At 40.8% G+C, this 23718-nt stretch overlaps 1 protein-coding gene across 3 annotated transcripts in view; it reads right to left on the reverse strand.

The window, feature by feature from the left end:
• LOC149276760 (plexin-A1-like) overlaps positions 1-21677 on the reverse strand; it is a 123523-nt gene extending 101846 nt beyond the window's left edge. For 2 of the 3 annotated variants that reach the window (XM_089503321.1, XM_089503320.1), the window contains exons 1-2: positions 20511-21674; positions 10644-10826 (exon numbers count right to left, since the gene is read on the reverse strand). In XM_089503321.1, the coding sequence (XP_089359447.1) occupies positions 10644-10826; positions 20511-21674 (1347 nt within the window). Of the gene's footprint in view, positions 1-10643; positions 10827-20510 lie in introns of all 3 variants that reach the window. The other variant, XM_089503319.1, reaches the window with a different exon arrangement.
• Positions 21678-23718: the final 2041 nt, after the last annotated feature.

The following is a 23718-nucleotide window of genomic DNA, read 5'->3' on the forward strand; positions in this document are numbered from 1 at the left end:
AGGACTAGAACGAGCTAATATCAATTCCCGTTAGAAGGGTCACCAGAAACAATCGATAAAACAACACAGATCCGGGCGCCAAGATGACTACCCCACGACATGTATTTTTATAACCATATAATCACTTATATTAATCCGTGAACACAATTTTATAAGTGTGTAAAATATAAGATTTACCCCTTTACCCCAGATCTGCTCATCAAAGTACCCCGGTGTTAACCCTTTCTGCACGATATAATAAGCGTGGCTGCATTGCATATGTCCTATCTGTCCAAGGACAGGTGTTTTGGACGGAGCTAAGTGTCCTGGTTAAGCAACCAAGTAATATGTTTCGTATTTTTAATTGCTGCAGACAATAGGCTCGTGTGTAGACAAGGGAAGATACAGATTTTAAGTGTGGATGGCTTTAGACAAGGTGCACCCCCCCCCTCAGCCCCCGCCTGCTCCCAACTGCCCCCCGGCAGGGGCACAAAAGCCCTACCGAATCTGCCTGGTGACTCAGGAGCTTCCCTTGCAGAGGCAGGTTAGTGAAGCACGGATTAATGCACAGAGAAGCTTGAATTACTGCCAAATCATTTCATTCTAGAGTTCAGTGACATTATAAACGGCAAGAGAGAAACTCAAGTGGGTTCTGTGCTGCCGACAAGCCCTGAAATGGAATTAATTCCACGGCATCCACTTACAAAACATTTATCATTTCATATATTCAATGTTATTTTCCCTGCGCCGTCCACTGCAGGAGAAGCAGTCAACACATAAGCGGTGGGGGGGGGGGGGGAGACACGCTTACACCAACAGGGGAGTAACCATTTCACCGCCACAGGCTCTCCGCAATAAATTAAGAATTTTTCACATATGTATTTTTATTTTTTATTTTTTTCTGGAGTAGTGTTTTATTTAAAAAAAAAAAAAACAACAAAAAAAAAAAAAAAACTGTCAATAAACCACGGGAGACAGAGAAAAAAAAAAAGCCTACAGAGAGATACGCCCAGGAATAAATTTAATGTATATTTTGCTAAATAAATCTTAAAAGGGAAATTAAAAGACAACACATGAAACATATCCCACACATAAAAAAAAATATGTATATTTACATATCGATATAGATTTAAGTGATCGGTGTTTGATGGAGTGACTGGTTTAGAAAATAAAATTGGGATTCTTGCCCTAAGAGCTTACAATCTACGTTGTGCATATATGCAATAGAGACTACACGGATGCTGTTTGCTATGAGGCATAACGAAAAAAGGTCCCAATTTCTACTTCCTAGAATAGGACATTGTGACACATTCCTTGTGACCCAGCTGCCTACGTGTAATTTTAAACTAAAAATATCATATGGGGATTATCTTGCTGGGGCAGCCCCTGACTCGTGGTCCGTTGTGGTCACGGGATTTTTTATTTTTTTTTATTTTTATTGCAGTACTTGCTAAGGTTTATCACAAGTGCACAATTACTCGTTGCGACACATTTCCATAGCAATTATTAAATAATTACTGCAGACAACGTTAGTATCACATTTTACAAAAAGTAAGCCAATCTACTGAAAAGACACGCTAATTTGTAACGGTTACAGAGATAGACTGCGTAAGCTATCCGGGGATCTGCAGAACCAACAGGAATAATATTTATGAAGTGGGCAGACAAACAGCTCAGCATTGGAGGCTAATAAACCGTTCACCGGTCCTCACCAGCTGGGAGTCAAGGATCCTTTAATATATGAATTATTAGCATTCCGCAGAAGGAAATGGTAACGGAAAACACTGAAGACCCCAGTGCCATCCCCCATCTGGCTCGCCCTTAAGGTAACCCTCCAGCCAAGAGGTTGGGGTACTAAATATGGAATAATGACATCAGAATTGGCAGGAAATACAGCAAAGAATAACGTCCCTTTAAGCACAGGGGGAGGGGCAAATTCGACGGTGTCAGCAGCTGTATGGTATGAATACGGTGCCATTGTTTGATATTTTGGCGATATTTTGGCATAAAATGGGCACGTGAACCCATCATTTCACAGCCACAAACAGTCTAAAAAACAGAAAGGAGACCATTGAACTGTAGAGATAGGGAGAGAGTCGCCGGCAGCGGTCAGGGGGCTTTTAATATATCTTTTAACCCTGTTGCTGGTACTCTGGGTAAATTCACTGCCACTAGATGTTGTCATACGGTAATTACCCCCAAATTTCAGAGAGTGTGTGATAAAGGGTTAAACTTAAATTCATTGCAGCTTTATTAAAGGGCCACAAAACTGTTCACGACATAAAAATACACGGTAAATTGTAAGCTGAGGTGATGACTTCAATTATTTATTAACGTTGGAATGTTTTTTTTTTTGTTGATAATCACAGTATGTGGTTATCGCCCTGGAAAACCACCTTGGCCTTCATCTTTCCTAGTGTAAGCTTAGATAAATTAGACCTGGAAAATGATCATAGCCAAGTACATGTTATCCCTGAAACCCACCGGCACCAGAGATTGTCCTAAAACATCAAAGACAGGAACCAGGAAAATGGGAAAACCAAAACAGAGATGGACCAGGGATTAATTAGAGGACCTTCTTAGCTTTTAACATACTTCCAAGCCCATGGCATCTCTGTAAACTAATCTTCCAACCACAATTAATCCAGTTAACCTTTAATCAAGAGAAACCAAGGCAGCAAACCTTCAACGCTAGTGGCACTTAAAATGATGAGCATACGCCAAATGCTCCCCAGAACACGTGACAATTATATAGAGAGAGTGACCACACAGTCGGTTTCTTACAGCTACACGGGAAGCCATGATATACTCTAAAGACCTAACAGACAAGAGGACAATGCAGCTCAAACCACCATGGTCACAGTGCCATGGTCCCCATTTCAGTTTGAGGAAAACCTCTACCTGTTCTTCTCATGTTTTGTCTTCAGGAGACACGTTGACATTTTGATGCTTACATGGGGGGGGGGGCAAACTCCCTACTCACTACCACCTTGGGGGCAGAAGTAAATCTTAAAACCAACCCTAACTAGGATCATGTTCTAAATCCTTAAATTCAACTGTAATCAAGATTCCTTGTGACTGCTTCACAACTCCAACCTACCACTTTCCAAAAGAAAGGGCTTCAATCGTATTGCAAGTCCTTGGAAAGGCTTGGGTTTTATGGGTTATAAAAATAGCATTGGGTTCAAAATAAAATCATACAAAAATTTATACTGCGTATTAAAAATTTCTACGGTATGGATCCTACATACAAAGCGGTTAATTACAATAAAACATATCTAAGTATTATAAAAAAAAAATACTGCACAACAATAAAAATACCTGGTATAATTGGAGACATATGAACGCAGCGATATCATCTGCACAAGATTAAAAGTAATTACTGATGGAATGAAAACTAGCTGGGGAAATACAGCATAAAAAGTAGAAACAGATGAGTATAGAAGATCCACAAACAAAAGTATACATATAAGGGGTAAAAGACGGGAAGAAGGCAGACCGCGAAGTCCGGGGGAATCACACATCGAAGGCATCGGCGGAGAAACAATGCATGGGACCCGATTTTACGAGGACACAAAGTGAGATGAAATGGGCCCATAAAAATTCTTGACATTTACGGTGTGGTTGTAGAAGCTGCAGTAACATCTTTAAAAAGGGTTTTCGGGAGGGGAGGGAACGCATCCTCTGCAGTGCCGATCCCAGGCATCTAATGGAGTCCACATGGCTGGATAATCTTTATCAAGCAGTGCAATAAAACCTAGGGGGGGTCCTAACCATCCTAAGCCAAAGAGATTTGACGCAGCAAGAAACTAGGCTGTTATAACGTGTGGCTCCAGGACTCAGCTCCTACTTGGTGGACCTTATAAATACCCGAGACTTATCTTCATCTTAATAAAAACTCTAACTGCCACGAAAGACAATGACAAAGGGACAAAGCATTCCTTCCGATCACTTAAAGAACTGTAAGAATTATTAGTGTTTCCCAATATCCCAATGAAGTATTGTTTGAGACCCAATTCTTACGGGTCTATGACAGCAAAGAACTTTATTAGCTGTTTAATTTAAAAAAATTTGGCAACTACAAAAAAAATAAATAAGACATAAATAAGCCTCGTCAAAGTGAAAATGGCCTACTTATTAAGCGCTTGCCACATTTATCACTGTTTACAATGCAAGCAAAAGGCTTCATTAGCAGCGGAAACATGTAAAGTAACTCCGGTACATACCCATCATTAAGCACACCTGATAGAAAGGTCAGACGGGGACTTAAATGTTAATAAACAACTTGGTCCAGCTTGAGATCCTTAAATGTCACATTTTATACAGAGAGAATGGCACGGCAGCCGTGATTGGTAAAAAGAGTTACAGAAGTATAAATATTTGTGTTCCTACCTTAAACAAAATTTGAGAATTTTCTCTTGCCATCTTCAAAGGTTTTAGCCTCGGAAGTTTGTGTAATGCAGGCAGCCATTTACGGTTTCTATATAATGACAACCACCACCGTTCAAAAGTTTGGGGTCAATGTTGTAAATGACTATTGTAGCTGGAAACGGCTGATTTTTAATGGAATTTCTTCATAGGCGTACAGAGGCCCTTTATCACTCCCATCACTCCTGTGTTCCAATGGCCCTTTATCACTCCCATCACTCCTGTGTTCCAATGGCCCTTTATCACTCCCATCACTCCTGGGTTCCAATGGCCCTTTATCACTCCCATCACTCCTGGGTTCCAATGGCACGTTGTGTTCGCTGTTTCAGTTTAAAAGGCTAATTGATTGTTAGAAAACCCTTTTGCAATTATGTTACAGCTAGAAATTTCCTGGTTCTCCATGAAAACAGCTGAGTGACCCCAAACTTTTGAACGGAAGTGTGTATTACTGTAAAACTATGAAGCAAGAAAACCATTACAATGACGACCATTGAACGCGTCCATTTTTCTCAATATAAATAATCGCAAGCCTACAAAAAGTTAAAAAGACCGACTATTCTACTTTAAGCAGACATTTCCGGATGCCTTCAAGATGTATCCGGATATCTTTTCCCACCCTCATGCACGACAGTTTTCCTGAATAGAACTCGCTTCCTGTTCCTGAATATCCAAAGTTCACTAGATCTGTGATTCACTTCCAAATTCTTCTTGGGACGTCACGACATGCCATCTATAGATCAGATGTCGCCTGGAAATGTGTCATGTTTCAGGGCCACGATGAGCAAAAAACACAAATTAGCAGACATTTTCCATCCGAGAGCAAAGTATGGGGTAAAGGTGCGGTTCCATTCAAACAAAATAATTCTACTCTCTACTATGTCAGCCAAACAGACACAATAAGCAGAAAAAAACATTTAAGAAGCTTTTTTCAGTTTCTATGGAAACAGCCTACCAGTGCCCGGATTTGTGTCACGTGACAATTAAGAGCACCCAGCAAAAATGGTAAATGAGACAAATATTAAGAAGGAATGGGTTTGATCGTTCAGCGGTACTAATGATGTTTCAGATACTGCGTTTAGTTATAAAAATGTTAAATTCAGCAAAGTAGGTGGAACAGCAGCATTAGTATTCCAGAAAACCTCTGCAGGCCACTTAGAATTGCAGCACACGGTCAGATTCTCGGAAGGAACTGCTTTCTGGGCTTCGTGAGATCAATAGAGAACAAGAACGAGGAAGGAGGGTGGACTAGGTGAGCAGGCATCTAATGCCAGTGTCAGGAGGGCAGCACACAGAACGTCCACGCTCCACCGCACTCCGTCTACTCTTCTCCGTAGGACCCTGGAGTCCAAATAACTTGGGAAAAGAGTGAAAAGGAAGAAAAAAAAAGGTTTGTTTTATGGAGAAGCGCATCCGTAAACTGAGGCTCGTTCTCTCGGGACAGCCTTACCATATAACCGTATCTTCAAACGTCAGTTCATCGTCTCGCTTGAAGTGCGGGCGAAACGCGTTGAAAGGAGAATGCGGCCCCATTCCCATCTTCTGTTTTTAAACTAGGGAACACAATCTGCATTTCCAAAGCGCACTTCGAGGGCACAAATTATTACCCGCTGTGCAACGACGCAGAATATGTCTGTGCTATATTATCCAATAAATAATAATCCCGTTACCCAAGTGTTTAGAGGAAGGGGGAAAAAAACACTTAACTATTTCCATTTAATATATTCGTTTTTTAAGGTTATTTGCGCAGTATGTTAAGTCATACTCCCTCGATCAGAGGGACGGGCGCCGCATGCCGATTCCTTCCCACTTGAGCCGCTCTGCAACAAGGAGGACGTCGATACGGAATATTCTACGGCATCTTGATTAGATTTTCTTTGAAAAAGGTTGTATGGCTTTTAATAGGAGCTGCTAATGGACAGGAGCTGTGGATAGCACCGAAGATAATTAAATCGGGTCGCAACCTCCTCTTACGTCCGTGCATTTTCCTTAGTGAGCCGGGCTATACGTGCCACTAGCGCAGGCGCGGCCAACGAAAATAAGGCACCTCTGGTGGAATAAATGGATTAAAAAGTAATTGTCATACCTATAGCTTGAGCTTTGTTGTTTTAACGAGTGGAATTTCTCTGGAGATGACTGGGTTCATGGTAAGAGACCCATTTACTTGAGTAAAACAAGCAGGTGGCAACATTAATATATTAATATACTTTTTTTTATTTTCTTTTGATTTGACCCGATATATAGGAAGCTTCCTTAAAATCAGAACATTAACTCGGGTAAGGGAGGGTTAATCAAGCAGATTCTGAAAATAGGAAGTTACGTTGGCTGCTCTTACGGTATATGCATAGGGCGGGTATATCTGTAGTGTTTATTTTAACCCATTAAACCGTCATGATGTTCTATGCCGCCATGGCACAAGTGGCCCAAAAACCTATCATGACCGTATGGAACGTTCCCAATGAATTTTTAAGCTGAAAAACAGGATACTTAGTTTCATTATCTGAAATTAAATCCAAACGCGTTATTGTTATTCTCCATAAGTTTCTTTCCATCGGGTTCCTTTTGTCTAACCGTGTGGGGAGTGCCCAGATAATACGGTTATATTATTTAATAGATATTGATAGGGTTTTTGGTTGTAACTCGTAATATCCATATTGTGGAGAAGCAATATTAATGTTTTCAGTGCCGGGCATGCACAGAGCACTTCCAGTTAATGCATTGGTAACCCTCCGGCACAGAGAGGGTTAAACATCAGCCGTCACATAGCCCAGCACATGGATAACACCTGTTTATTTAAAAGAAATGTTAGCCAGGGCTCTTAAGCCCCTATTACTAACGAAATGTGTGCCCGTGCTGCCCATTCCGTAGAAGGATCACAGTAAGGCAGACTGTCGCTCTAAAGGAGTAGCTAGCTATTAGTGATTATCGGTTGTAGTAGATATTGTAGAGTGATGGGAGTTGCCAGCCAACGGACACAAGAGATACATAGACAGCCTAACCCGGCTTTGGAGAGCGAGAGACAGAAAGCAACAGCAGAAAAAAAAAGACAGACATCAGCTGCCCGTTTCTGCATTTAAACGCCCTCCTGGCCCCTCTCCAGTTGTTTTCCACGTCTTCGGTTAGAGACATGACAGATCCTGGTGATTGATTAATGTCCTTGTGTAGCTTAAAAGTGTGAACAGACATTTGTTCATCACATAATGCTTGCATTGTACCCAGGCTTGCTCCTAAGTGCTCTGTCTTGGCACCATGCTAAACATCTCGCCAGGCCTGGGGAGGGCATTGCATCAGCTAAGAGAGATTAGTATACCTGCCCCAGGGATATGAAGGGGTCCTCCCTTCCCCCTAAAAACATTTACTGTAGATAGTTGAGTTTTCAGCTCCATTGGGAGACTTCGGGGGAAGAGCAAGTCGCTACTGATTCACCAGACAGCACTATTGGACAGACCACAATAGTAATAACACTGTCAACATTATTTCACATGTAATACGTTATTAAGAAAATAACTCTGGAACAGGGCAGGTTCTAGGCTTCATCTCTATGGTTTTTCCCAAAGAACTACATCAGTCGGAATTGCTGAAAGATTTCATGGTTCCAGTTTGACTTTAACCCGTGTCCGGTAATGAAAGAGTTTGACGAGTAGGTAGGCTGCCAATGCATGGTGTCATCTTTCTGCGCAGACAACGGGATGACCCCTGGGAGGGCAGCAGAAAGGAAAAAAAGAAGTTACACCAAGATCCTCAGGACTATCATATAACTGATGAGCCAGCAAGTAGCTCTTCCTCAGAAGCCGTGCCTGATGCTGGCTGTCACCCAAAAACGAGAGGCTGCATCATCAGAGTCTCGGAGAACTCGTGCTCTGCCCATCTTAGAGTCGAGGCACAAACCAAGAGCACGTAAAACGTAGACGAGCTATAAAGGAATCGGCAAACAAGTCCATTAGGATAGCACTTGACGCCATTTTTTTTTAGGCAGGTTGGAAAGGCTTGGGCAGGGGGGCTTCTATTTTACTATATGCTACAGAGGGCAAAAAAAGTAGATGAAGCATCTAGAAGAAATACTGAATCTGTGATCCATTGAGGTATGGCAAAGCATTAGATTTCTTATCCTCATAATTGAAAGTATCACTCTCCCTCTCTCTGGACATTGATCTTGCCGCCTGCCCCCTTCTCTTTATATCCCCCACTGACACCAGCTCAGATACACTAAAGACCTATTAAAAACCTGCTATTTGGAGTTCAATAGCTGGGGAAAGAATTGGCGAAATGCGAGAAGAATCACTGCTTGTCACTTTACATCACTTATCGATCCCTCTGTACGACCCCCTCCTCCCCAACTTATTCTCTAAACTATACAATCAAAACCATATATCAAACCCGCTGAGAATACATTATATATATATAGATATATATAGATGGCAAACACTTTCAGATCCAACAGTTCTTTATTTTTCTTTTTATCTAGTAAATATATAAGACCTTATTTTTTTTATAAATAAAAAGAAAAAACCCTGCACAAATACCAGCCTAAAGAGAGATCCAAGTGCGCGAGAATATTCTGTATCTTACAAATTTACACACTCGCACATTCTATGGCATTTTCTATTCAGTGAAATTGCCTGAAGTCTTTATAGGCAGGAAAATCTATTTCTGAACTAGGTGCAAAAATTATTTGTAATGGCCTATTAAAAATAAAAAAAACAATAGTATTAACCCTTTAGTAGCAGCAACATTATTATTATTATTATTGAAGTCGCGTAAAATATTTTTCCATGCTTAACCATAAAGGAAGAGTGGCTTCTGGACTGGACTACAATATCTAGTATCGCCGGACAGGCAGCAGAGGAAGGGTTCAGGACAACACTTTCCATCCGCAGCTTACATTCCTAGCGCTCCTCTCCGGGTAAAATGCCAGTTCTATATTGAGATACTGCCTTCCTGCTACGCACAGGCTTCCTGGCAATAAAAAGAAGGGGACACGCTCCTGTCTCGACACGGGCTACGTTAACGCTTTCGCAGTCGGGAGAAGGTGAACGCTTGGTAAACATGAGCCTGTTCCAATTTAACAATCAAAAGGAGTATGGATTTCTTTATTGGTGCACCTAGAACGTTCTAGGCAACCTAGAACACTATATCGGTAAAATAACGCTCTCTGGACGCTATACCACAGGAGTTGTCATTCATCCTCAAGAGACAAGTGTCCTGGTATAGAAACTAACCTAGGAAATGTATTAGGGTTCTAAACAGTGCTACTCAAAGAACATTGACATCCCGACCTCCCTCAAAGTCCCATGTTTAGCGAATGAACACTCAGTTTGATTAACATAGGGTGAGAATGCATGTTTGTTCCAACATTAAGCATATTAACGGAATGAATGTGCTACTTTAAAGTCCAACCTGAAATAACATGGATTGGGGGGGTTCATTCCCGGGGTTAATTCCTGGGTAAAGTCCATGCCATCTTGGAGAACATCAGGTAACTTTGCCCTGAGCCCCCGCAGGAAAGCGGTGTGAGAAACGCACGAAAACCAGAGATGCGACAGAATATTTAGGAGACAGGTGGACAAAAGAGGAAGGTGGCAATTCTTTCAGGTTTTTTTTTTTTTGGTTTTTTTAAAGAGTGAGTGATGAATGTATTGTTCTCAGAAGCCTTTACCTGTCACGGGAAGAATGAGAAGTGACAGGCACTGAATTTTTTTGCAGTTCCATTGTTACATCCGAGATCTGATTAGTGGAAACGCTACGTGCTGCTCAAAACTCAACATTTTTTTGGTTTTATTTCCTATTAATGCTAGAAAGAACTGTCAGAGCGGGTTTTCCTGCTAGCGCTGGCACTTAACACTCTCAACACCAGGGTTAAGCATGGCTTTTAAGGGCATGAACAGGTTAACCCTTTACAGCCCTAAAGGGAACAGCAGGTTAACATATATATATATATAAACATATAAGGAAACACATTTCAAATGACACCCATTGCCACTTTTTAAGGATGTTTCTTTATCAGGAAGTGCTCTTAAACCAAATAAAAAATAAAAAAAAAACAAATCTAGAAATAAATTTAATTCAAACCCCAGTGTAGTTGCCCACACAATCTCACACGGAGAGCTTTTATGCATCTCCAACCACTTCTCGATGATATTCTATGATGCCCCCACCTTTAATAAAACCAGCAGGAGGTTTAAGCACTTAGTCCTGACACAGAACAACGATACAACGAACCAAACATTTTTTTTTCTTACCTTTTTAAGTTTGCCACTGCGGGTTCCAGTAAACACGACCGTATGTCCGTGGTAATCGTAGGCAGCCACAGACGTCATGCCATCGTCTTTGTCAACGAAAAGCGGCGTCCCTTCGATGGTGACCGTTCCACCAAGGGGTTGGTTAAAATCCTGACCACAGAAGTTGTCATCAATTTGCAGGGGCTGTAAAGAACAATCGGAAAACAAAAATGTACATTGTTTAAACACATAGTAACAATGTCGGGTATATCCAATATAAAATGTATCAAACCACCTTTTACGCTACATCAAGGAGCCTCTTTATGCTGGTATATAAATATTTAAGTTTAAAATATAATTTGCTGATTTGCTAACCTTAGGGTATGTTATAAACTAATTATTAGCTGACTGATACTCATCAAAAATGAAATCATGTACACATCATTAAAATGCAAATCATGTCTTTTAACGATCCGTCGCTATAAGGAAAGAACAGGGAGGTGAAGAGATTAACACGTGGGGGTGCATGCCGGGTGGTGCCATGGTGTTTAAGACAAGAAGAAACAGATGGCGCGAGTCAAGGGTCGGAAGGAGTTAAATATAAAGATGGGGGAAGAATCAGGTCTGCGAGGCGCTATAGGCAGCATCTTCACTTCTGTACGCTAGCAAAGGAGAGAAACATGCTAAAAGTGCACGTTTCTGATTTTTCTTTTTTTTTTTTACCCTAAATAGTATTAAATGCCACTTATGACATTTATAATAAAAACTAAACTCTGTGGAATTATGCAGAACAATTTGGGAATATGTGCAACTAAACCAACCTAAATACAACCTTTGAGGTCTTATCAGCAGGAATTATTATTTATTGTCTTATATAGCGCCATCATATTCCATAGCGCTGTTCGATGGGTAGTCAGGACGTTGGTACATAGCATAAAAAAAAAAAAAAAAAAGGACAAAAGCCCTGCCCCAAGGAGCTTACAATCTAGAGGTATTATCTAATATATTGGTTCGTCTTAGTTCTAGGTTTGTCAGACCCCTTGAGTATACCGCAGATACGCGGCGCTATATAAATAAAAGATGCGCACGTGTAAAAAGTCATGCCGGGAGAGTTAATACCGGCGCTGGCTTCCCCGTCTCTTCCTCCGACCAAAGGAGTTTTCTCCAAAAATCCCCAGCTGCCCCGCCAGCCGGCTTGGCTAATATTTATCATGGCTGCTGCAGTAGAAAAGCTGCCAGCGGGATCTGGCATGATTTTTTTTTTCCCGCTGACAATCTTTTGGTAAACCCAAAGGGACTCTTTTTATGTTGTGATGTTTGGCTTAGTGTGATGGGAGTTGTAGTGATAAAGCTACACAGGCTCTTGTGCGCTGTCATTTTCCATCACAGACGGGGGAGAGGGGGGGGGGTACTGATGCAGCTTGGCTGGCGAGGTTCCCTATATCCATCTTGTCATTAAGTGCTCTGCTGACTGTATTAATATTAGGACATCAGTGAGATTGGTGGGAACGGCTCCGAGAGTCTGAGTGCCATAAATCACAATCCCCGAAGTGAAGTGACCCTTTGAAAGGTAGCCCTAGAGGATAAAGCATGCATTATAGCGAATAGTAAAAGGAACAGAGGCTTCAAAATTGAAAAACACTGCCCAAAACATCTGTGACCAAAGAAGGGACACCCAAGCCACCTCACGCCACTAATAAACCCCCAGCCTCCATCATACTGCTCAAAGCGACTCATTTACCAATTGTGCCCACTGGCCAGCACATTCCGGATATATTAATTCTTTCAATAAATGATAATACCACAACTAATAATATTTATATTACCGTAATATAGAATCTCAGCAATGGCTGGTGGACGTAGCTCGCTTAGTCTGCAATCAGCATTTATAAATTGACCTGTACGTAAGGAAACTAAACTTAACGCGGAACATTTGTTACAGCCGCACGAGGACAGCCTCTCTTTACTGCCGCTGAAAAATGATCCACTGACAGGAGCAACGAGGCTGTAAAGCGAGGCTGAGAGACAGGAAGCAGGTACTGCGACTGCATTCAGACAAACAGGAAACACTAAACACAGGTAAACAGGAAAAAAACTTCTAATGTAAATGAAAATCTAGATTTCATGAAACAAACAAAAACCCTAAACTTTGACGCAGGTTTCTGGTTTCTAATATTGGTCAAAGCAGAATAAATGATGGTCCGCGCGTGGCATCCTGTAAGTGTTGTTTACACATTGTTATTCTGTTAAAGTACGTTGTGTCAAACACTCGAGTGATACATTGTACCGGTTTCTCTCGCACCTCTGAGGCTCTACACAATTCCCCCCGCATCGTTTTAAGCCCAGGAGTTAATATTCGGCACAATCTCCGCTATAGCAGAGCTCAGAGCGACACGAGCTCATCCAGTCAGTGTTAAGAGGGGATGGCAGGAATGGAGTCGGGAGCTGGGAGATGCTGTGAACCGTGAAATCACTTTACATCACCGCCACCAAGGGATGAGCGATGTTGCCACAACAACCTCGGCTCCCATCAGCACCATCCTCTTAGGCTGGCACTTCAAAGAAGGGCTTAGGGAGCGGGTGAAGTGACTGGAGGAGGGGGAGAGAGGAATCGGGCTACACCAAGGGGTTATTCAAAAGTTCAGGACGTACTTAGAAGAAGAAAAACACATGAAGGACACGTATGTCCCACTAGTGTCTGAATTCATAACTGAATTGAGCAAAAAAACATAGCTAGAGCTTAATAGGCACAGATTTCAAACTGTCGGTAACTACAGCGTACAAGATAATGGTACAAGGGTGGTAGATAAGTGGAACAGCCTCCCAGTAGAAATGATACAGCCTAATTCAGTGGAGAATTTAAAGATGCATGTGCTCTAACACAGGCATGTGGCTACCCAGGATTGAAGACGAGACCAAGGATTGATTAAGCTACGAATCTAAGGAAAAAACGTTCAGAATGGCCCTTCTCTGCTGTCGGATTGTACGTTTCTATGATTTAAAGGTAATCTAATGAAATGACCCTGCCGGTTGCATCATTCCACCGGTTGTTATGGTGATAAGACCACTACCGATATTACAGACATCATAGAAAGTGGCGATTTTCATTCACCGCCAGTAACATAATTATACAGCCCCCAGTAAGCTTACAGCTGACACCGCAGTATAGCGAAGGTACGATAAATGCCGCTATACTCCTGCAAGGCATTAGATAACACCCCGGACGTCACACCTAATCTCTGCCTTCATCCGTAAATAAATGCAAGGATATTTCCGCGGTTGCACCACTTTTTTGTATTTTTTATATATATATATATATATATATATATATATATATATATATATATATATATATAAAATCGATTCTGTAAATGGGGCAGACATTCGCCCTAGGAGCTTACACTTATACATGCAATTAATACCAAGTGATGGCAGCGACATAGAAACGCTAATCGTCTGAACAGGATGCGATAAGGAAATCAAAGTCCTAAAAATGTGCCGTCCCAGGTCAGGGTCCCCATATCAGATTCATTAAACCGGCAAAATATTGAAACATATAGCAAAGCGTAAATGAATAGCTTAGAATCGGATGGATGGATGGAACCAGTAAAGTTATTTAAGTCTGGCAGCGCTTCCCACCTTGCGGCGTCGGAGCCAAAGTGAAATCATATCATCCGTTCCACGCTTGTACTCGGCAGATCAATTTTGAGTCTTCAAATTCCTCCCCGGCTCGTGCATATGCAAGAGGAAAAAGCGGCTGCTTCTGTTTACTATGCTCTGCTTTGTCTCAACAAACTCGCTGGGAAATGACAAATACAGCTGCACACTCGCGAAAAACCTCCACAGCAACGAGCGCTTCCTCGCTGTCAATAAATAATTACACTGACAATTAGCTCATTAACAGGAAACCGCCTCGTTAGGGATTCTCCGGCTAAACATTCATACGGTTGCTATACCATCGAGGTCGGGAAGGAAAGTGGGATAGGGCTCGCATGGGAAGGGGGGCGAAAGATTGCTTTTTAACACTGTGATTGCACTAAGTATAGCTGCCAACAGTCCCAAATTTGCCATGACGGTTCTATCAGACGGACTTGTATACCAGTTGGCTATCCAGGCCAATCTTCCCATTATCAGAACAGTTGGTAAGCCAATAATGAGTACAATGCATGAGAAAGGAACAAGCGTAATGACTCCTTCCGGGTAATCATTGGGGTGTATTCACTAAGTGCAGAGAGTCCAAGAGGAACGTTTTTTTATCTATGGGTATTCATTAATATTTCCAGGAGACCAACTCTGCTCTTTTACCAGTAAAATCGCAGATTAAACCTCCGTGTGTCCAACTGGAATGCTTCTAGAGCACCATGGATGGAGAGGGGACTTTCAGAAGCCAGTGGATGGGAAATCCACAGAGCACTCTTCCTTTGCCACTGGTGGGCTTCAACAAATATAAAGCAGGGAAGCAATCCCTATGTTTAGCTCATTAGTTAAACACTTGAAAGAACATTCATGTGATATAAACGATTCCAGGGTTTTCAGCTCAGTTCTAGATAGAGAACAAAGCCCGTGGATATCTGCCATAACGGTTCTAGAGCATTATACCGCATATGGGCCATCACTACGCTACGTTCTAGAAACGATTTCAGGGAGCAGATTCTTCAGGGTGGATACGATTACGGGGTATTAATTGCTCTAATCAGCTTTCCTCTGTGCCAATACTACGCAGAAGGACAAGCGATATATCTGCATTGGCCAGAAACTGTTTTGCTGCCCATTCCAGACCGGTGACAGAAGAGAAGGTCAGCTTCATGCTTTTGCAGGTTCTAGAAGCCTTACTGCAGACACGATTCTGGAAGTCCAGCCCCTCCGCGACGGCCGCTCCATAACCCCCCTGTATTAGCATTTTTATAGCAGAACGTCGCTGGCAGAGAACGTATTATCTGTTTATGTGCATTTAATGCGATAAAGGTTTACCCAATATTTCATCACAATTTTGTGTGGCTTGGGAGAGAGCCGGTCAGGACCTTTACCGCATGGCTTCAGTTTTATTCTAGATATTAATGGTTAAACGGAAAATGTTTTTGATTATTTACAACATTCGGCTTACAGCCTCAACAGACCCCCAACCTCCCCCCAATAACACTTCATTATTAAAGGTCCTGATTAGCAAGAGGGTCTCGGGCTACCCATAGCCCCCATATCCTTGTCTCCCTGATTACTGCTCCTATTTCTTTTCCTTAGCTAATTTCCCAGGGGGAAGCCCGCTGAGTGACAACATAAAGTTAATAAATGATAATTAGCTCCAGGAGAGAGAACACCACGAGGCTTTCGGTAAATCCTTCAGACCTCACTAATGATGTCCTAGCAGGAAAAGATTAATCCCAGCTCCAACAGCAGAGTTGGCCCTTCCCCACCGGCAGTTCATGGGGGCCCGATCCAGCCAGACAGCTCTTAGAGCGGGAAGAGGAGTAATCATCCATAATGTCATCTATCTACAGCTTGTTTACTCGCTTTGTAAAAATTATTAATATTTATTCACGTATCTGGTTTTGGCCAGCATTGTCTATACAATCCATAAAAATAACAATAATTATTTTAAGATAAAATAAAAAAAACTGGGATTGTGACATTCCAGAAGCCTGTTAATCCCTACAAAATGACCTAAAGGTGGGTCGGTCTTTGTAACAGTGGGCTCTGTGCATGTACCCACTATGGCATCTAGATAAAGCAACCTTGATTGCATGCATATTGAAAAACTAAGATTCCCTCGCTCCCTCCCATGCTGATTACTGCAACAATCAACCTCACTCCGCTCATCCGCATTTGATCAATCCCGCAGCTAAAGGCAGCTACTGTTTTTCCCGACGTGTACTTGACCCGGACCTTCTTAAACCTGGCTTACAAATTCTCACCTCGTAATTCACAATCCAAGTGATTGTCTGAGCCATATACAGCCCTTTTCTCAAACATCTCTGCTTTCTTCCAGTCAAATCTGTTCAGTGCTAAAAAAAAAGGCTGAATATTTGAAACCATCACCTTGGGATTTAAACATTGTGGCTTTTTTCCAGCTATATATATATATATATATATTTATTTATTTTTTATTTTTTTATTTATTTTTTTATTTTTTTTATTTACTGTTTTATTTTTTATTTTATTTTTTACAGATGGCAGTCTGCTTTAGCGACAGCACCTCTCTTCTTTGTAATTCTGAAAAAATGGAATAGAATTTCATTTTTCAACATCCTTAAATCCTTACTTAGTTCTAAACCATCTGATGATGTGGTGATAAATTAAATTAATTGGTGGGCTTTTTTTTTTTTTTTTTTTTTAATTCTACCGTTGGCATAGAAATAATTAAAACATACTAACTCGATTACAAATGCAAATACAAAACTGCCGTTATTTTTAAACATGTAATGGAATTGTAAAAGGTTGATTATGAATTGGCTGCAGGGCTAACGGAATTCAAAATGAGAAAATATTAATTTGTGTTAATGGTTAATTTTACAAAAAAATAAAAAGGATATTACTAAAAAAAAATATGTTTGCCATGTGTTTTTCTCAGGGACAGGATTAAGAGGTAAATCTCCAGACGTGTGACCAAGATCAATGACTGATACCCAGTCACAAGTTCTACAATGGAATTTTACAATCGTAATGCGCAGCCAATAAGAGTCGGGATTCTGGAAGGTTGCCTGGCTTTAAAGAATTTTCTATATAAGCCCAGAAAAGCAGGATCTCATACCAGTAGTGTATGTGCCAAATAAGTGTTTTAAAATTATATAATTAATGCTATATAATTTATAGAATTCTATTATACTTTATAACTTAATTTAACAAATATTACATTAAATCATTTAATATAATATATAATATAAATTATGACATCAAAATTATTATATAACATTAAATGTATTACATTACATTAGGATTATGTTCATTTTTTATACCGGTTATATCCATACCTAGGGGGTTCCTATGGTAGGCTATCGCTCTGCGGAAGTGGGTATAGATAGCCCCAGACAGCCTAAGAGTAGGAGGAAGAAGTGGACTTGAAATGGGGGAGACCAAACGCCACTCCAATGTAGAAAAAGCGGAAGGTTAACCCTGAGACGCCGGGGAAACACCAATTCTCCCAGAGACTCCTGATCAAACCTGGAGAGTTCCCAGATACCATCGTATATGAGAATTAAAATACTTTTAATAAAATATTTTAACAGATGTTGTGGGGTTTGGGTCACTCATCAAAAACCGTGATGATATCCGTTACAAAATATGTTAAAACTATCTTAAAAAAGGTCGGTAGTAAACGTAAAACTTCTTCTATGCAGAACAGTCAGGAAATCAAACCGTCGCAGGTTCCATTCTGGGTGTAAGCGCACACACAGTCTATTTGTGAAGGAAACACAAATAATAATTCTACGTCCACAATTTTTTTTTCTTTTTTGTTATTTTTTTTTTTTTTACCAGCCACCATACACCATGCACAATTATTATTGGGCCCTAGAGAACTCAGCTGGACTATAATTCCTATCATAGCCAGCCACCATCATGAAAATTATAGTTCATTACAGGTACAACAGGTTGGTCATCACTGACCAAGGGCCGCCGGTAAAATATCGGCTTTGACTATAACCCAAACCCGTCTCTTCGTAATCTTACAAAGCATTTTTTTTTTTTTTAACTAAATGTCTTTAGAGCCTTAGCGATGTTCTGCATGTCCAGTGGACAAGGAGTTAACGCATTTAAAAGGATGTAGCCACGGGGCCGCCCTGAGAGTTTCAATGCTTTCCGCTTGTCCTCCCCGCTCTGCCAGAGCTCATGTAACGATTCCATCATTCTCCGGCTAGATTGAATTAGTTTGAGAGCAAAATCAGATCTGGGAGCCCATAGCCCCTGCAGGATAAGTCCCCTTTAGTGTGTCAGCCAGCTGTTACCTGTCTGAGCGCACGGAAGGAATTGTATTCACAGAAAGGAGATATTCCACAGAGAACGAGAGAGATGCTAGAAATAAATGGCCATCTTCTAAATACAACGAACATTCTATCCACCTATTTATCAGCAATATTACTAACAGCTAATAAAAAACATTGCGAAAGGGAAGGGGCGCAAGGTGGAGGTCAACCAATAATACGGAATTATCTTTAATCAAACAAAACCTTCTAAATGAGCCGACCCTGACAATCTTAAGATATCGACCCTTTAATAGCCCATGGGGAGGATTCTATGTAGTTACCCAAGGGGCTCTAATAGGGGTCCTCAAGGAAACCTCAACACGTAATAGGGTGACCTGCACTCAAGCATGGATATCAACCATAACATACTGGTAGCAAAAGCACCAATTGGAAGTCATATTTCTGATCACAACAGTGTAGACTAGAAAGAAGTCAGATTCAGACTGAGAATTTGCCCCTTCACACATACACCCTGAGATTGGGGTAAAAGAACAGAGCCCCCGGGTTAAACCCTGAGAGTTCCCAGGTTTGACAATAGTGTAAATTCTCTAGAATACACTAAGGGCCTGTATCGGCAGGTCGGAGGTCTAATTTTGACCAGCATTCATTGGGTGTTTCGGATAGGCAGGGCTCCAGTTGCCCCACTGACCAGTCTGCCGAAACCCCTGTGACCCAGCAGCTCCAGCAGTGATCGATTCAAACCAGAAGATCAACAATTCCAGAGTATATGTTAAATGTATATACGTATGTACACACATATACATAGGAACGTCTATCCAGGCACATTCATGGAGCCGTTAATACTTTGGTGGACAGAAGAGGGATTCGCACAGCGGGAGCCCGGGACAATGCCACCTGTCCTCTTGAGATACAGCATTGAGATTGCCAGCGACACGGCGGGTAATAAGTATAAATATTGCTCTCTCTCATTGACAGAGTACTGGCCTCCGTCTAATCCCAGAGTCTGAATGCAAGGCTCTCTCAAGTATGTTATTACTGTGATCTGCAAAAAGATTATCGCTCCTGATAACTCCCGAGAGTGAATTAACCTGAGCCACAATCACAAAAACAATGAAAAACAAATAAGAGTGAAATCTAACCACCAGCTACTCATACCCTGACAGCAAAATAAAAAATAATAAAAAAAAAAAGAAACCCTTACAGAAATTATTGGAAAAGAAAGTCCATTTACCGGAATTTCTTGTGGTTTTTTTTTCTTTTCTAAAGTAAAAATATTCAAGCTGTAAAAGCATTCTCAATGTGGTTTGAAAAAAAGAAAAAAAAAAAGAAAAAAGAAAAAAGCATATTAATGTGATTCAGGATATATTATTTTGGAAGTTACAAAAGCCAATGACTTCTGAAAATGTAGTAAACAGCTTGAAATGACGGTGTGCAAGAATTCATCCTAATGGCTGCACGTAATCAAACCTAAATTACATAAGATGTAGACGCTCATCAGATGATATAGACCTAATGACATAGAAGTAAAAATTGTAAAGGCAAAGTAATGCAAAAATCAAAAGTTGGGCTGTTTGAAAAGTCTGTTTTGCAATTTTTTTCAAGTTGTATTACATAATTTATCAGAGTTTGAAGGGACAGTAAATAAATGTAGGAAATTAGCTATGAATGACTATTATTGAGTGGTTTAAAACAAAAATTAACAGTTTACTATATGTTTTTTTAGACAGCAGTAACAAATGTTTTCAAAATATTGGGTTTAAGTAAAATGGTTACATTTCAAAACCTAATTGGCTAAGTGGTCCTCAGACATTGCCTACTTAGAAATCTGAACAAGTTTAAGTCTCACGGGCATCTTAAATGCCTGGCAGAGGGTTTTTCCTCTTTCCTTTAAGTTTATTCTCTTGCTTGCAAAACGCTTTCTGTTACAATATGTTTTAGTTAAAAACAGGACCTCCACAGTAGAAGAACTTACCGAATTGATGCACCCCAATTCCTTATTTAACAGCCATGGAAGGGAGAGTTTTCCTTCCCCCCTATAGCAGGACTGGATGCGCTCCTTAATTTTGTCCTTGACCTTCTTTAAGGTGAAAAGGCAGAGGACAGACTCTTTGGGCGGTTTGACCCTATTTTTCTGACCCTGCGCAAAGACCGTGAACAGAATTTCATCCGTTTCAGAAATGCCCAGTTCTTTGGCCAAGCGTTTCCCAGGCTTGGCGAGGTAAGCATCCTGAATGAGACGATACTCCACACCATCCTTCATGCACCCAATGGGAAACTCCACATAGGAATAAAACTTGGGGTCATCTACACAAAGACGGACAATTTTGGAAGTGAAGAACTGTTCTCCGGTGGAGTCAGGTGAGGTTAACTGGGTGTCAAGCTGTAAGGTCAAATAGTACACAAACTGTTCGCTGTTGAAGCTATATATATAGTAAATATCAAATGCAGGGAACTTGGATAAAGTGTCAGAGGGGATCTTGAGCTGTGAGGATACAAACTCATCCTGGTAGACAAAGCCAAACATCTCAGCTTCTTCTTCATCTTTCAAAAGTTTACGACTGGAGAGGGTGGGAAAATACTCAGATTTGCCATCTATAGGGGTTCCCACGAAGAGTTTAATTAGGCCATTGGGAACTTCGATGATGACTCCGGACATGGTTCCGGATTCGTTGACGCTGGAGAGATAGTGCTCTTTACGGTGGTGGGGTTCACCCAACTTGAACAGATCATCAAGACGGAGGAATTGGCAGATCCCCTGGGAGGCGCTGCCGCACGCTATCAGCCGATTGTCAGAGTAATCCACCAGAAGCAGTTTGTTAACGTTATTGGTGGTGATGAGGCCATGAGGGCAGGACTGAACACTTGGAGGGGGGTAACATTTCTCATTGTCATCCACTGGACCTGTGACGTGAGTTCTCAAGAGAGTCAGGTTGCTGGAAAGTCTAAAAATCCGATTTACTGCTCCCAAATACAGCTCCCCCGTTACATTGTGTACCACCAAATGGGTCAAGCTCCAATCACTTCCCGTAAAAGTCCTGAAGGTTTTGGGGGATCCATTCCCTGGTAACATCCAGGAACATCCCAAAAACAAGAGGGTCCATAAATGAAGGGGTAGAGGCTTCTCAAGTTGAAGCATCATCTCCAAAAATATTTATAACAATAATAAAATTACGAAAAAACAAAAATAATAAATTAAGGGTAGGGTTCCAAGGCAAAGGGGGATGGGCTAGAGGAAGGATATATCCAAAAAGATATCTGCTGAAAGCCTCATTTAGTGCCTGGTCCAGAAGGTCAGCAGGAAAATGCCTGTAAAGCACAATAAGACATGTTAGTATATTGCACAATTCATCATGGGACAAATTTTTCATTACTTTTTTTCTTATAAAAGCTAAAAAAAAAAAACAGCATAAGCGAAATTTCTACAGCACAGCTATTGAAAGTTACAATAAAAATACTCAACTGAAAGCCTTAAACTCTAGTCTGTGAAATAAATTTCATTTATATGGACCATATGAGACCTTTCCAGCAGTCGGTATTTTCCATACATCAAAGGGTTCCACACAGCGATGTATTTCAGTTTAAAAACGTTCTACTGCCCCTACCCCTAACATCTTTACACTTCTAAAAGTAGCACCAGGAAAGCAGAGTGTTCCATTTTGGGGCAGAACTTGTTGTATATGCTGAATAGTGTTAAAGAAGAATTTTTGGATTTCCCGAGAATGTGGGGCTTTTTGACCAATGATTTTCATGAGGTTTTGCAACTCTGCTGTCTGATCTTAACTGGTTGTGTTGACATAACCAAGAGCCAGACCATAAAAAAAATGACATTATTTGGAGAGACATCACTTTTTCAGCATTGAGTTATTAAGGTCAAGGTTCCCTACTCTAAAACATCTACTGTTGTGAATGTAAGAAACAATGTTTTCTTTGTCAAGGCACAAACATAGAACAGCGGCCATCCCTTTGAAGCCAACGGCTTCTTGTACAAAGGCCGGGGAGCCGTTCAGTCTGGTCAGATGAGCAGTCACACAGGAGCCACTAACGCGATCGGAACGGGACAAAAAAACAAAAATCAGAGAGCTTCCCGTTTGGAAAGAAGGGGGTCCCCATGGACACACGTTCTGCAGCCTCCTCCACGGGTTCCACTCATTGTTATAACCGAACGTAGATGCTAAATGTCTTTCCAAAGACAGAATGGCACAGGAAGCAAATCAACAATCATGACAACTAGATTTAACATTTTATATATCATATATATATATATAATATAAATCACTTGTCGTATGACTCATGTATTTCTCCTTAATATTAGGGGACCACTAAAGGCACTTTTTTGTCTCCCTGGAAGTTTGATCAAAAGCGTACTCCTACATAAACACGTGACAGCAAGAAAGAACATTTACTGTTCCATGCTATTCTCTTACCTTATAGGTATCTGATATTTAATAGATTTTCTATTTTTTTTTTATTTAACTAAATGTCTAACCTAAAAAGTCCTTTAGCAGAAAGAATACTACTATAGTTTTTCTAAAAAGTCTAGGGTTCAATTAGTTTTTTTTTTTCTTCTTCTAAGTGGAACAGTGCCTTTAATAGGGCGATACATTTGGACCATGTGTCCATAACGAGCATCACTTTGTACAAAACTCCGGTTATAAGTAAAGCGAGTCAAATTAGGGCCCCGTGGATGAGTGAAGGCGCACTGCGTCAATATTTCCCTAAAAAAAAATTAAAAAAGGAGAAAGCTATATTGCATTTTCCACTCATTGGTCCTGAAGCTTCGCTGAGGAATACGCAGCTTTACCTTCAGATAAATGCCAAGAATTAAAATACCATCGCCTCAATCACAAAATAAACGATTTGAATTGAATGTAGAATTTATGAGAAGTTAAGGATCCTTTGAATTACATTTGAAATATTAAATCATATGAAGCAGTCTGCCATTCTCGGGAAAAGCGAAGCATTTTAATACCGAATCATTATCCTAACTGCGCCCCTTCCAAAGTTCCTCGGATGGGATGAGAGTAATAAAGAACCTATCACGTCAAGAAATTTTTTCAATTGCTCTTCGGGTTTGCAATGGGTCCAATTACTCGTGAAATGTGCTTCCACCACACAAAAAAAATGAAAAAGGACCAATGTTTTGCCTAAATAAATAAGAATTTGCTGGCAGATCAGACCCA

Source organism: Sceloporus occidentalis, unplaced genomic scaffold (genome assembly GCF_023333645.1).
Source record: "Sceloporus occidentalis isolate IW3139 unplaced genomic scaffold, rSceOcc1.0.p SCAF_225, whole genome shotgun sequence".
NCBI lineage: Eukaryota > Metazoa > Chordata > Lepidosauria > Squamata > Phrynosomatidae > Sceloporus > Sceloporus occidentalis.